Source organism: Myotis brandtii, unplaced genomic scaffold (assembly GCF_000412655.1).
Source record: "Myotis brandtii unplaced genomic scaffold, ASM41265v1 scaffold878, whole genome shotgun sequence".
Classification (NCBI taxonomy): domain Eukaryota; kingdom Metazoa; phylum Chordata; class Mammalia; order Chiroptera; family Vespertilionidae; genus Myotis; species Myotis brandtii.
The window spans coordinates 421624-436985 of NW_005371588.1; the positions used below are offsets into that span (position 1 = coordinate 421624).

At 53.5% G+C, this 15362-nt stretch overlaps 1 protein-coding gene across 4 annotated transcripts in view; it reads right to left on the bottom strand.

Annotated features, from left to right (window-relative positions):
* PLXNA2 (plexin A2) overlaps nt 1–12688 on the bottom strand; it is a 195124-nt gene extending 182436 nt beyond the window's left edge. For all 4 annotated transcript variants that reach the window (XM_005884925.2, XM_014532306.1, XM_014532307.1 and 1 more), the window contains exons 1-2: nt 11410–12688; nt 7003–7185 (exon numbers count right to left, since the gene is read on the bottom strand). In XM_005884925.2, the coding sequence (XP_005884987.1) occupies nt 7003–7185; nt 11410–12639 (1413 nt within the window). In that variant the 5' untranslated portion in view covers nt 12640–12688. The remainder of the gene's footprint in view (nt 1–7002; nt 7186–11409) is intronic.
* Nucleotides 12689–15362: the final 2674 nt, after the last annotated feature.

The window sequence follows — 15362 nt, forward strand, 5'->3', positions numbered from 1 at the left end:
GCTATAAAACAACAAAACAAACAGCGAGTTTGGCGGCAGGAGTCTGGGCAGGGAGCCAGACTCATTCCTAGGGCTGCGGTGGTGAGTTCTGAGCCACCACCGGCCTCTTCCATGCAGGCTCCCGGGAAGGAGAAGAGGGTGTCTGCCCCTGACCCCTGCTCCCCCAGCCCCCGTCCTGCGGAGATGCCCGGGGAGTTAGGGCTTCAGATCAGTAGTTCCAGGTCCCAGGAGAGCCAGGAGGTCTCCTGGAAATGGAGCCGCAGCCCCGGCTGTTTACAGGATCCAGGGTTCACACTGAGAGACGAGTGAATCATTTCCACTCAGAGGAATGAGTGGCTATTGTTTGGTGGGGTTGGCACAGGGGGAAAGGCATGTTTCTCAGCCTCTCATCCAACTTGGCCGGGTGTTTGCCAAGACAACTCCACCCCATGAGGCAGCCAAGTCAAAGGTTAGGAACTTCTCTGGGTGTTTTGGGAGGAAGTGTAATTGCCAATGTCAATACTGCCCAGGGAGGGGCCATATAACCTTGGGCAAGATGCTTAGTATCCCTGTGGCTCGGTTTTGCACATCTGCAAAATGGGGACGAGCACCACACTTAACAGCAGTATTTGTGGAAGACGGAAGGGGCCACGGAAAGGTAGCGTGTAAGTAATCAGCGTTATCGAATGACTCCGGGGCCTGGGGCAGTTAGTTAATCCTTTGGTGCTCGCAGTGGATTCTTTCCAGCGCCTAAGATGCTACTACAAGAAGCTCACACTGTTTCTGTGGCTCGGTTTTGCACATCTGCAAAATGGGGATGAGCACCGCACTTAATAGCAGTATTTGTGGAAGACGGAGGGGCCACGGAAATGTAGCTTGTAAGTAATCAGCGTTATCGAATGACTCCGGGGCCTGGGGCAGTTAGTTAATACTTTGGTGCTCTCAGTGGATTCTTTCCAGCGCCTAAGATGCTACTTAAGAAGCTCACACTGTTCCTGGCTTTGCTTAGCAAATTGTTGGTGAGATTACAAAGAGAAGAATAGGATTGGGACGTCGGGGCTTCCTGCGGGCTGAGGACTGGAGACCTTGGGTTGGTATGGCCCTTAGGGAAAGGCAGAGAGAATGTTCCTCAAGAATTTCACAGGCATTTCTGCAGCTGGCTGTCAGCTAATGAGAAATAAGGTGATGTCCAAAGAGGCCACACGGCTTCCCCCAACTGGAAAAGGGCTGTCTCTGTGGATTCTGGGAATGTCCAGGGGGCTGATGGGATAGAGCGGAGCGGTGGTCACCTGAGCCTTTGTACCTGCCTCCCTGCCTGGGTGAGGTAGATGCCACCCCCCTATGTCATTCTATATTAGGGATCTCAAGCAACAGTATAAATGCCCTCCCCTTTTCCCACCCCAGTCAACATTTCTGAGAGCACCTCCCTACCCTCATCTAAGTGTTGTTAACCAGCAAACAAACTCTTTTCCTGTTACCCACAGCAGTTCTCTCACTCCCGATTCCTCATCCCACCACCCCCCATCCCTCCCGCCTCCGCCTCCTCCTCCCCGTCCTGCATATCCAACACACAATACGTCCTTCCTTTGCCAACCAGCCTTGTCCACAGGAGTCACTCTTGGTATCTAATCTGTGTACACAGGGGTCTGGTCAGGAGAAAGCCCCCCAAAAATCTGACATAAATTTAATGAGCCCCTAATGTGTGAGAGATGTTGGATCTGACTGTGAGGATGGGTGATATAAATGTGAAAGGACGGTCCCTGCCCGCAAGGATCTGTGAATCTCAAGAGAGGTGGACACGTGTGTAGCTGCTCCTGTGTCAGATGCTGTCATAGCAGAATGACGTGCCATGAGGGATCTGAGGAAGGCGCAGCGCAGATGCTCCAAGGGACAGGGTAGAGGTCTCGTCACCAGCCCTTGAGCAGCAGGCAAGTTTCCAGTGGGGACAGAAAGCGAGGAGCCAACACACTTCCTGCTGCTGTGTGAGGCCGGGGGCCGGAGGAGGCCTGGACCGAGCCAGCCCTTCTAGCAGGTGCAGGTGAAGAGAAGGAACCAGAGGGACTTTGCCTGACGAGGAAGAAGGGAGGGAATCCTTTCCCCCAGGTCCTGGTGGCTGCTGCCTTCTCAGCTGGCCCTTCCCTCCTCTGCCCCAGGGCCTGTGCTTGCACCTGGCTCCTCCCTTCAACCGGGAAGTGGAATTAAATGAGGTTGTGGTTAGCACTATACATGAGCTGTTCCCACTGCTCTTTCTCCATCTGCTTCGGTGCTAGCACCCAGCATCTGGCCTCTGGCCTCCCACAGCCTGCTCTTAGCCGGGAGGGATGCCATCGCAGTGAACCGGCCCAGAACAGCCTGTTGTCGCTCCCCTGGCTCCTGCCCGGGGCCTCCTGCCCTCGTCACCTTGGCAAAGCCGATCCCTCTTGCTGCCAAGCACCTACTCCTGGACCCTGAGGGGCTTTCCATCACACTCTGAGGCAAGCTCGAACCCAGCCGTGACTTCAAAGCCCGCACCCAGGGGGCCTTGGCCTCCCTCTCTGCTCCTGTCTCTGCCATAGCCTGCCCGCCCTGTCACCCACTCCCACCAGAGGAGCAGAGAAAGACCGAGGACAGGATTACAAAGGTCATGTGGTTAGTGCAGGGGCCCCGCTACAGCTTCCCTGATCCGTGACCATCCAGTCTCTGCTTGAATATTTCCGATGACTGGGAGCTCACTCCCCCTTGAGTCAACTCTTTCCATTATGGGACAGTTTGGCCAAAAGAAACCTCTTCCTTTTTTTTTTTTAAGTGGAAAGCTATCTACTGTCACTCCTATACAATAGCCCTGTCCTGCCCTCTGGGGCCACATCAAATAGGTCTAATTCGTCCTCCACAGCTTAATGATTGAGCATGCAGTTTGTGGAACTCAATGATCAAGGTTCCAATCCTGGGTCTGCCATTTACTCGCTATGGGGCATTAGCTGCATTTCCTTACCTGTCTTGGCCTCCATTTCCTCATCTATAAAATGGAGATAATAATAGCACCTACTTCATGGAGTTACATACGGGCCGAGTGAGTTAGTAGATATAAGCTCTTAGAATAGCACATGACACATAATACGTGCTCAGTAAATTACAGTATCTGAACAAAACAGTCTCCTCCTTTTCTCTTCTTAGCTTAACATCCTTTTAACAGTATTCATACTGCATGACTTCCACATCCCCCCAGCTCTTGTTTATCTCACACTTTAGTGGGCGTAAGGCCCCCTTACAATGTTATCTCCAACGTGGAGCCCCTACTTCTCATGACCCAGAACTTGTCCTTCTGTCAGTGTGGCGAAGACTAATTAACTTTGCTCGTTTGTATCACGCAGTTGGCGCCTGTCAACCTCGTGGTCAGCGAAAATCCCAAGATCCTTCTCACTTGCTTCTCTTAGGGGTTGGATCCTCTCGGCACTACCTCTGCCCTCCACTCCACCAAGTCCTCCAAGCGCCCCATGTACTCTATAGCACCCAAGGTCTAGAGTGCCCTTCTTTCATACCCCCAACTCATCCGTGGACCTGTCTCAGTCCTTAAGTCAAGCCTGGTGAAGGTCCTCCCTGATAAAGACTCCCAGGTTGACCACTCTATTGCAGCTGGTGTTTCTGGAATTGTTCCATCCCAGTGGCGAAGCTTCACCTGTCTTCTTGTCACCTGCATGCACTGACCCTCGGCCTGGGCAAGCATGACACATCTCCCATCTTGGCTTTGAGGACTTGTCCTTTTTCCTCCTGGCCCTTCTGCATATTTGTGGCTCAGAGGAAGTGGCCTCATGGTCATGCACTTGTCATGAGTCTCTGCTTCCTCTAAACTTCCCCTTTCAGGGACATCCTATTCCTTCCTGTGAGCTGCCATGGATGAGTGCTGGGCAGTCTGGCAGACGCCTGCTCAGGCTGGGAAAGAGTGCATAGTTCTGACACCGCCTGCTTCCCTCCCCTCCCTATGCTCTTAGCTAGATTTTATTTATTTATTTATTTTCCTTCCTGTGTTGAAAGAACTATGGGGCCTGGGCCATGGTAAGATTTCCTGGGGACATTCCATAAATTCATCATGGGCCGTTTCTCTGGAGAGGGATGGGTGGGTAAGCGGGAGGCCAGCGGGAGGCCAGCGGGAGCCGGGGTGTGAGTACCAGGTGCCTCAAAGGAGTGTGGGTAGGAAAGGAAGGGCGAGTTGCACAGAGGAGAAGGGGAGGGGTATTATGAGCTCATAGACAGAGTCAACGAAAGGCACAGCGAGGAGTGAGAAGCAGCAGCCAACTTGCAGGTTGGAACAAGCTGAGGGCAGCCACACTCCCAGCCTTGCCCTTGAACCGGCTGACTTGCCTCCATAACGACTCGCCGGCCAGGGTTTGGAGAACTTTGCTCGCTTGGGTGTGTGGCCTGGAAAGATGCCCCAAGCAGCCCCTGCTGTGTGCTGTGCAAGATACACAGAGACATGGGGAAGGTCAACACAGGGGCCCTCTGAGTCTGGCTAGGTCGTTCTTTCATTCAGTCCTCATCCGTCCGTTCAGCAAACACTAACTCCTTAACTCAGATCCAAGACCAAAAAGAGTGGAGGCACTAGCCCCTGGCTGACCCCTCCCCCCACAGCAAGTCTGCCCCCAAAGATTGTTCCCAGCATCCATCCCTGGGCTCTGTGGCTGCTTCTTTAAGTAAAAAATGGTGTCAAACTCAGTGTCAAGGCAAGAAGCAACTTGTCCTAATCTCTAGGCTTGAACAAGTCACTTTTCTTCCCTGGGCCTCAGTTTCTCTGCTGAATACGAGAGTATTGGGCCAGATGATCTCTAAGTTTCCTTAGACTTAAGTAAAAAAAATGGTGTCAAACTCGGTGTCAAGGCAAGAAGCAACTTGGCCTAGTCTCTAGGCTTGGACAAGTCACTTTTCTTCCCTGGGCCTCAGTTTCCCTGCTGAATACGGAGAGTATTGGGCCAGATGATCTCTAAGTTTCCTTAGAGGATGGTTCTATTTTTCAAAAACACTGTTGAGGGCTATCCCATGTGTGACTATACATGGGGAAAAATTAGGGAGAAAGAAGGAAATAAATATGAATAAAGCATGGCCCCTGCTTTTAATAAAATTTTCAAGAGGATAAAGGAGACGGAGTTGCATGAGTGATCCAGAACCCTGTGGCTACTGCTGGCCCCAGGCAGCCCTTGTGTGGTTTAGAAAAAGGTGGTCTCTATGGGCAAAGAGACTAGTAAGAGCAGCCGCTCTGGGAGAATGGGCGTGGTTGACAGGGAGAGCTGAGGCTGGACTTCAGGAAAAAGGTGGTCTCTATCGGCAAAGAGACTAGTAACAGCAGCCGCTCTGGGAGAATGTTTATACTCTCGGGGGCGTGGTTGACAGGGAGAGCTGAGGCTGGACTTCAGCTCCCATAAGCCCCTTGGTCCAAAGCCCCCTTGCAAGGAGCAGTCTACCCAACCGTACAGGAGTACAGGAAGCTGCTGAGCAGGGAAGCAGCCAGCCGCCAGGTCCAAGCTGAACCTTGTCTGGTGGAATACATCACCTTTATGTTTTTATTGATTTTTTGAGAGAGAGGAGGGGAGGGGTGTAGAGAAATAGAAACATCGATGAGAGAGAAACATCATCAATCAGCTGCTTCCTACACTCCCCCTATTGGGGAAGGAGCCTGCAACCCGGGCATGTGCCCTGACCAGGATTCGAATCATGACCTCCTGGTTTATGGGTCGACAGTGAGCCACACCAGCGGGCGGAATATATCACTGTTAAATCTTAATGGAATCTCATAAGGCAGTTCCTTTCCTCCCTCGTTTTGGGAAAGCAGGGACCACACTTAGCCTCCCCTCCATGTGTCTAAAAGCCAAGCCAGGATCCACAGCCCCTGGCAGAGGAGCGGGCACAGCACAGGGAAAGGAGAAAGGGCCAAAGGGCGTTGGTCTCATGAGAACCAGAAGAGGTCTGGAGGGTTCAGCACCTCCACATACACCCAGGCCCGTTGTTCTCACCTCCTCTGGCAGCAGATCAGAACAAGCAGATCACGGAAATTCTTCCTCAGGCTCCCACCCTGCCACCCTCGTTCCCAAATAACATCTCTCCCAGGCTCTAAATGGATTAGAAGGGAAGAGCTACAGGAGTGATGGCAACATCAAGGGTGAGACGTGGTGATGTCCCGCATTTGCTGTGATCCACGGGTGGGGGGAGGGCTGGAGAAAGGCGGCAGGAAGGTAAGTTTAGGGAAAGGGGATTAGCTGGGACCGGAAAGAATGTGGCCACCGTAATCCCACATAATGAGCCAGACCGGTCTCCGCACCCAAGCACCAGGCAAGCAGCTACAAGCTTGCTGCACACAAGGCTGCCCACACTGTTAGCCCAGACAGCCCTGGCCCTCCCGCTGGCAGAGGTGCCCAGGGCAGGCAGGGGTTAAGATGTCTACTTCCTCCTGGAAGCTCAGGGCTTGGGGGTGGGTGGGAGTGGAGGAGTGGAGAAGACTCTGTAATTTCCCAAAGAGGAGAGACGGAAGGATGGTGTCTTCCCCAGGCACCATGTGCCCTCGGAGGGCAGCCCCACCATCTGCCCTGTCCTTAGAGGTCTGGAGGGTTCAGCACCAGACCTCTAAGTATGGAGACCCCTCATCTGCTTCAGCCAGATGCTCTGAACTCAACAAAGGCTTTTGACCAGTACAATCAACTCTCCGGGCCGTGGGGAGGAATTTGTGATGTTGGCGATTTATAATACCGAGAATCAAATAATCAAATCAGTTCTTCTTGACTTGGAGATAAAGAGTGGAGTGTTTTTCTCCCTTAGGCAAACCTACCTCCCTAATTCCTTGAAGGGTGGGCAATGGGAAACACGCTTGCATTTCCTACACACCCATTGACGAATGGCTGGGGAAACAGCTAGAAGATAAGCCACAAAAATAACTCCGCTATCCGACCCCGTCTGCCAAGGAAATCAGAGTGGCCTGTTGTGCAGTCTCCACCAACAGCTCCCTTCCAGAAGGGGCTCCCAGCTGAGGAGCTGAAGGGCCGCGGGCTCGCAGTCTCTTACCTTCTTCAGCTTGCCACTCTTAGTCCCCACGAACACCACGCTGTAGCCGTTGTAAACATATGAGGCCACTGATGTCATGCGGTCCCGGCTGGTGGTGTACAGGGTCAGGCCCTCCACCGGCGTGGAACCTCCTAGCGGCTGGTTGATGTCTAATCCACAGAAGTTGTCGTCGATGGGGACCGGCTGGAGGGAAGGGGAGGAAATTGGGGTGAACAACAGCAGAGTCACGGCCATCAGTCTGTAGCCCACCCCTGAGCCCCAGCCCTAGGACCAGGCTTCGGCGAGGTGTGACACAGGAGCAGGGCCCTGACACTCGCTGTAAACAACATCTCACCAGCTGACCCATGTGTCCCACAGGGGCATCCGGTGATACCAGCCACCTTCCTCATTCACCTGCAGTCACCATTCCCTTTCTATCAAGAGATCCAGGGTAATTTGTAAAGCTGATGGCTTAAACTCACTTTCTGGTCATTTTAATGTCTCGGTGGACATGCCATTTTGGTCATCTTTCTATTTAGACAGTAGTGGTTCGGTCCAGAGGCAACATCCTAGGATTTCTACCAGCCTGGAGAGGATTTCTTGTTTGTTTGGGATGCCACGCCTCCCTTTGGGCATAAAGAATTTTAAGCCAACTACTCACCACTTTCTATACGGGGGATGGATTGGAAAGGGTCATTTTAATGTCGAACATAAAATTTTAATTTGAAAAATGCACTTAATCTGTATAAACCTCAGTTTCTTCATTTGTCAAACCACCTGCCCACCTTTCTGAGAGAATGACTGAAGAGCGAATGAAACAATGCAGGCAGGAGAGTCTGAAGTTATGTAATGATTTCCACTGTCCAGTATAGGCCTTCCGCCCTGTCCAGGTGACAGCCGCCCTGTCACCAGTGGTGAAGGGAGTGGTGTTGTGCCTCTGTGTATCTTTCAGGAGAGACTAGGGGCACTTCCATTCATTTTTATATTTTCATTATTGACAGAGACTAGGGCACTTTGGAAAGAAGATCACCTTAAACCAATGAAAAACGAGTTGGACAGAAAGTAGGAAGCCCCGAGTTCTAGCCTCTGTTCTACCGCTAAGTACCTCTATGTATCAACTTGGACCAGTGGCATCCTCTTTGGTTGCTGTTAAAGGGGGGTGTTAAATTGATGATTTCTAAGATCGCATTCAGTTACGTAAATAAAAAGACTGTATGCTTCCTGAGGACAGGGGCTGCCAAAGGGCCTGTGGTCTCTGCCCAGTGCCCATCCTGGGGCTGGGCCGTGACGGGCCCTCCGAAACACCTCAGTGGACTGCACACCTGGAATTCTGCAGGCAAAGGCTGCCCACTCTGGACCAGCTGAGAGCCTGGTCCTGTGACAGCTGTTTCTTCTGGGTCTGGAAAGGCATCCCAGAGGAGGAAGGAAATGACTGTTGTCGCGTAGAAAGCGTCAGGGAAAAACTTGCAACCTGTTCCCTTCAACCTCCTCCTCTCACCCTTCCCAGGAAATAGCTGGCTGGTGCCTCACTGGTCAGCGGCCTCCTGTCCTTAAAATAACTGGCGTATAAGCTAGGACATGTGCTGGCTAAACCAGGGTCTTCCTTCCGTTCCCTCCCGAGAAACACAGGAACAGAGACTTGTGTTTTGGAGGGAGTTGTGCTCCTGCTGCTGGTAGGAATGGTGGTGCTGCCCTTGTGTGTGAGTGTGAGTGTGTGTGTGTGTGTGTGTGTGTGTGCGCGTGTGTGTGTGTGCGTGTGTGAGTATGTGAGTGTGTATGTGAGGGTGTGTGTATGTGTGTGTATTCTTTAGGAAAGAGAACTGACTTTTAGGGTGAAGATAACCTTGAACTCTGGTAAGATGGAGCCACAACCACACCCCAAGCCCTGCTCCAGCAGAAGGGATGAGCTTCTGAGGAAGGGAGGGAATGGAGCAGGGGTATGCCGGAGCCAGCCCCTGAGGGTTGACGGCACATCTCTGCATTCAGTGACATCACACTGGTGGAGTGAAATCAGCTGTGGTGGGAGCATTCACACCATGGACATTAGCAAATGCTTCTAGGCAAGGCTCCCACCACCACCACCACCACCACCACCACCACAGCCTGCATAGAGCTAGCTGTTTAAACTTTACCAGCACACCATGGGAGCCCATGTGGAAAGTTCTTGTGCCTAGGAATGGAGCCAGAGGAGCAGCTACTACCTTTTACATCTTCTACTTGTCCTTCTCATCCCCACACGGCAGGCAGCAGGGGCCCTGGGAAACTCCTAAGATCTAGATTATAGTCCTGTCTCTAAGACCAACTAGCCACTTGACCTTGATGTGTCACATGCCCACTCTGGGCCTCAGTTTTCTCATCTGTGAAGTGAAAGGGGTGGACCAGGTAATCATCAACCTTCCTTTCAACTCTGCGAGTCCCTGTCAAGGTTTCGGTTTATTTCCCACCGTCTCCTGGGGCTGACATAGCTGCAGAGTCTGCACACAGCCATAGTCCAAGCCAGCTTCTGAGAGATGATGACAGAAGCAAAAGTCTGCTGGTGATTGTGGGTTTCTCTACCATCCCCCCTGACTCTAGAATCTCCAGACCACGAGGAAAACGGTTTATTCTCAGTCTAAACCCCTGGGAATGGCTGACATTTCTCTGTCCTCTAAACTGTCAGATCCTCCCAAACACCTGATGCGCCTTCACTTTTGCTCAAATGGTGAGATCTTAGAGTGTGGCTTTCTTTAAAGCAGCGTGGCTAGACAGAAATAACTTGGACTTGTGGTAGGCAGTTAGACATGAGTAGAATAAGGATGACAGCCAGGTACAAAAAGCCCCAGGTGCCTAGCAAAGGGCAAAACTGGGAAAACAAAGACCTGGTCCCAGGGTAACCGTTGTCCCCTAGCATATCCCTGGTCATGTGGTTTAGAGCCCCCCTGACCATTCATATTGCTGGTCATGCATTTTTGATGCTCCCCTGGCATATTTCTAGTCTATTGGGTTAGACCCCCTTAGAAGGGGAAGGGAGGAGGGGGCCAGAGAATAGCCCTTAAGCATTAAGCCCCAAGACAAGGAGGCTCTGACCCGCATCAGATATATCTAGGCCTCAGTTGTGTTTCATCTCCAGGCCCAGAAAAGCAGCAAAATCAGACAAGTGATGTCATGGCTGACCTCAGGACCAGTTGCACTGACCAAAGGCCCCCGGCTCTGACACTGACCCATCAGTAGAGACCATGACCCGGAAAGGACCCACCTGAAAAGCTGGTGAATATTCTATTGGGACCCTCTCTGACAGGACAGTGCTCGCAACTGCTTATCTTGTCTCTGCTGCCCTCTGGCCTGGATCCGGAGCTCCCTTTCTCCTCCTCTCTTCCCTTCACCGGATTATGTTTCCCAGTTTGCAACCTACCAGTCAAGCTCAATTCCCTTCCCTCTCCTCCGGCTTCCATATCCACCTGCCTACCCGACACCCCAACTTGGCTTCCCAGTGGTCTACAAGCCTCTGCACAGACACCATCTGATCCTGTTATCTCTGACCGCCCGCCTCACCTTCTCTCACTCCTTCTCCCACATGCGCTGATGCAGCTGCAGTGGCCTCCTTGCCGGTCCCCACACACGCCAGGCATGCCCCGCGTGCTCTGCCCTTGCCGTTCCCTCTCGGGAATGTTTTCCCCAGATTCCCACATGCCTCGCTTCCTTACCCTCCTCAGTCTTTGCTCAAAGGCCCCATTTCTCAATGAATCAACCCTTTCAGGGCCTGCCTCTTCCCTTCCTCTGCTTTATTTTTCTCTACAGCCATCATCACCATTTGACAGGCTACATATGTTGTGTGTGTTTATTTTGTCTTGCCTCACTAATGAAAGCTCCATGAGGGTAGGGGGCTTTGCTGTTCATGTCACCACTGAAGCCGGCAGTGCCTGGTGTTGTGTAGGCTCTTGAGATAGATATAGATATAGATATAGATATAGATATAGATATAGATATAGATATATATTAGTTGACCCTTGAGCAACATGCGTGTTTTTTTTCAATAAATACTATAAATGTATTTTCTCTTCCTTATATTTTCTTAGTATTTCTTTTCTCTAGCTTACTTTATTTTAAGAATACAATATCCAGTAATACAAAATGTAAGTATTGATCAACTGTTTATGTTATGGGCAAGGCTTCCAGTCAACACTAGGCTATTAATTACGTTTTTGGGAAGTCGAACGTTATAAGTGGATTTCTGTCTGCACAGTGGGTCGGTGCCCCAACCCCATTGCTCAAGGGTCAACCATATTTGGAATGACTCAGTGGATCAACAAACATGTGTCTGGTGTAGGTCAGACTCGGTGCGATTGGTCACCACCTGATGACGTGAACCTGGGTGTGCAACAGAGCACAGGCTGGGCAGTCGGAGCCGGAGCTCCGCATCAGGGGCAGAGCAGGTGCGCGCCTCCTTACCGCCTTGGTGCACTGGACTTCCTTCCCCAGCAGCCAGTTGAGCTCCAGGTGGCCCTCACCCTGGTAGCAGGACTGCAGGCGCTCCTTGATCTGCAAGTTGATGGCAGGGATGGGGAAGGCACAGAGGGCGGAGTCATCGGGCGGGTGGTGGTACTGCTTCTGCCCTTTGGAGAAGATGGCGAAGAGCACGTCATCCTGGCTGCTGATGTTGAAGGCCTGGGCCAGGGAGGCCCCGGGCTTGGCGAGGTAAGCCGCCTGCAGGAGGCGGTACTCCACCCCAGCCCGCGTGCAGCCGAAAGGCAGGGACACGTAGGAGTGGAACTTGGGGTCATTCTTGCAGAGCCTCACGATGCGTGAGGTATAGAACAGGTCTCCGGCCGAGTTGATGGCCACCCCCTCGGGGGTCTCGGGCTGCACCGTGAGGAAGTAGACGAAGCCCCCGCTGGCGAAGCCATAGATGTAGAAGATGTCGAAGTGGGAGACCAGGGCCAAGGTGTCGGAGGGGATCTTGATGAGGGAGGACACGAAGTCACTGTGCAGCTCGTAGTCCAGCATGGCGGAGGACTCGGGGTCGCGAGGCAGCTTCCTGCTGGACAGGGTGGGGAAGTAATCCTGCTTTCCGTCCACGGCCGTGCCGATGAAGAGCTTGCCGTCCTGCCCCTCGGAGCGCACGATCACCCCGTACATCGTCCCCGTCTTGTTGACGCTGGACAGGTAGTGCTCCTTCTTGTGGAAAGGCTCCGCCAGGATAAAGAGGTCGTCCAGCCGCAGCAGCTTGCAGACGCCCTGGTAGAGGCTGCCACAGGCCAGCAGGCGGTTCTCGGGGTAGTCAATGATGAGCAGCTTGTTGACGTTGTTGGTGAGGGTGAGCGCCTCGCTGCAGGGCTGCACGGTGAGGGGCGGGTAACAAGACTTGTTGTCCTCCCGCGGCCCAGTCATGTGAGCCACCTGGATGGTCAGGTTGCCCGTCAGCTTGTAGACCCGGTTGATGGCCCCGACATACACTGCCCCCGTCCCTCGGTGGACAGTCAAGTGGTTGAAGGTCCAGTCTCGGTTCTCAGAGTGGAAGGTGCTGAACTGAGGCATGCCAGCTGCCGGGGGGGCCAGCAGCACCCAGACCACGGAGAGCAAGACCACAGACCGGCTGTCGACCTCCACCCGTGGCCAGGGCCTCCTCTGTTCCATGCTGAGCGGGGCAAGGACCAGGAGGCGGATCCTCTGAGCGCTCATCCACGCCGCCGTCCTGGGTTGGCCCTCACATGGTTCTGGAAAACACAAGGCAGGGAGGTCAGACGGGAAATCGGTCCTGAGAGGAGTGAATCGGGTGGCCTGACCTGGAGTCCCAGCCCCGGCTGGCTCTGCATCTCTTCCTTGCGTATTTCAGTGTTTCTATTTTTAGCAGACTTTCTCCCTCTTGGGGTTGTTCAGGGAATCCTATTATCTATTTTGGTCTCCAGCCTTTACGCTGTAAATTCCTTTCTTTTGCTTTATAAAACATCTCTATTTCTGTCCCCTTAAGACACCGTTTTTATCTCTGAGAGGTTAAAAGACAGTTCAAGTTCACCGGGCCAGTGGATCCCGGGTCTGGACTAAAGCCAGTCTTCCCTCCTGGGCATCATGTCTGCCCTCTCCCCGTCAGGTGGAAATCTCCCCGTTTTAAATGTTTGAGAGGCAGGCCGTCTCCTGGGCTCCCCTGGCCAACTACTCCCAGAGCGGGACATCGCAAACAAAATTCCTCTTGGCCTCAGACTTCCAGCCCCTCACGCAGCTGCACCTCCTTACTCCCTCAAGCTCTGTCCTCCACGGGGAAGGACTCTGAATGACAGTGCCTCCGGCTGCCCCTCAGCCTTGGCCTCTCCAGAAAGAAGAACCCCTGATGTCACCTGTTACAACCTGTTCGACATGTGAGATACGCTGTGGCCAACTGGCCTGGGACTGTCACCCGTGCCGTTCAGGAACCTGAACAGCCCCGGGGAGATGGGTAGACACCCCCCACCCATTTTTCTTTGAGACAGGTGGGTGCCAGTCACTGCCACCCGGTGAGGGGGCTGCCAGGTCCTGGGGACATTGCTTCAACTTCTGCTTCTGTGCAGGCGGGCCTCCTCGCTACGGGGACTGGCCCTCTGAGCCCAGCTTCAGAGGCCTGGGTGGGTTTGGAAAATGCGAGAGGGGCAAACGGAAGCAAGTTGAGGGTCAGTCTCATTGTAGCTACTGCCAAGGCCTCGTGACTATTTAAGGATCCACGAGGTCACCCCGGGCCTCAGCCTAGCTCTCGGAGCCTGTCCCCCGACTCTATACCCTCCAGACCCTCGGGATCTATAGCTCTTCTGTTTTCCCAGGAAGCCGCCCAGAGGAGCAAAGTGGGGGGCTCCCGGGGCTTCTGGAGATGCCTGGGCCAGAGGAGCAGAGGGGCCTGTCCCCCACTCTGAGAGCGCTGCTATGGCCAGTGCGGAGAGGGACAGCAGCAGGAGGAGGCCGCGAGTCGCGCCGTCTGGCAGGGACCTCTTTTCTCCCGCTGGACAAATGGACAAATGGCCCCACACCCTTCTCAGACAAGGGCAGGCAACTCTAGGCGGCCAGGCGACAGAAGTGAACACACCCCGGCCCAGGATGGAGAACTGGCTCCCAGGCAGCTTAGCAGGGTCCTGCCTCCTTCCACCCGCCGGGCTGGCTGGACTGGGTTAGAATCAGGCCAGGCGCCACCTCAGGAATTTACTCCGTATCTTTAGAAACTCTCCTTCCTCCCCTTGCACCCTGGGCCCAGGGCCTGACAGCCACCGCGGTGCCAGAGGGGCCACCTGACCGGGCTCCTCCAACCAGCTCCGCGGGGTGACTCATGAGGCCCGGGCTCCCTTGGAAAGAGGAAGGCCACAGAGGCGTGAGGCCCGGGCTGACCTCGGGGATTCCAGCATGGCCCTTCCGGCCCCGCGCCCGCACCCACCAGGAAGACCTCCGACAGGCAGAGCTTTCGGTTTAAAAACCGGAGGTTATTTTTAGCGATGTCCTGGGGCTGGTCGCAGGACGTGAATTCCTCAAGAGGAGTTGCAAAAGGAAATAACAGAATCCTCACGTCCCCCGCTGGACAGGGCGCCACGGGAGGCTGGAGGCTGTGCTGGGCATGCCCCTGTCCCAGCGGGGGAAGGGCAGCGTGTCCCACCAGGAGCCACGAGGAGGAAAATGATTGTCACCACATGGTGTTAGGGTTTTGCCTTTTAGAAAGTGCTCTCTCAGACACTCCGACACTGACTTTGTGGACAGCACACCCCTGCCTTCTCCACGACATACATGCACATTATGTTTAGCCTGACATCCATGCACATTATTTAGCCCCACGGACATGCACATTATGGTCAGCCCATGGCTACAGGAAGAAGGTTCTGGCAGCAGAGATAATGTCAAAGGACAAAGTGTGAGGCTAAGATCAACCGTCTCACCTCCCTACCCAACATCCCAAGACAGGGTTTGAATCGTGAGTGGCTTTGTTGGTAGGCAGGGTTTGGGAACAAGTTTGGGAAAGTAAGCAAGTCAAGTCTCATCTCCCTTTCTGGGAGAGTGGGGATCATTGCAGTACCGACCTCTCTGGTTGTCATGAGAGTAAATGAGATAATGCAGGGGGGAACCTCTTAGCCTGCTGGCTGGCACACAGTGAATGCTCAGCCTCTGCTCATTGTTACTATTTTCTCTGAAGCCTCCCCAGGAGACCATACTTTCAGGAATCCTGCCAGAACCCCTGGCTTCCTTTTTTTGCTCATATTCTTTCTTTCCATGGGAATGGACACGGTGGGTAGACCTTTGATCCCCAGCTTTCCCTGACCCCGTGAAGGGGTTCAATCTGGGAAGCATGTGTCAAAGGAAAGAGAACAGATCTGAGGTGATCTTCTCTATCATACTACTGCACAAGTCCCAACACAGTCTCTCGGCCGCCTGCGGGGACGTTGGCAGAGGTGCAGGAT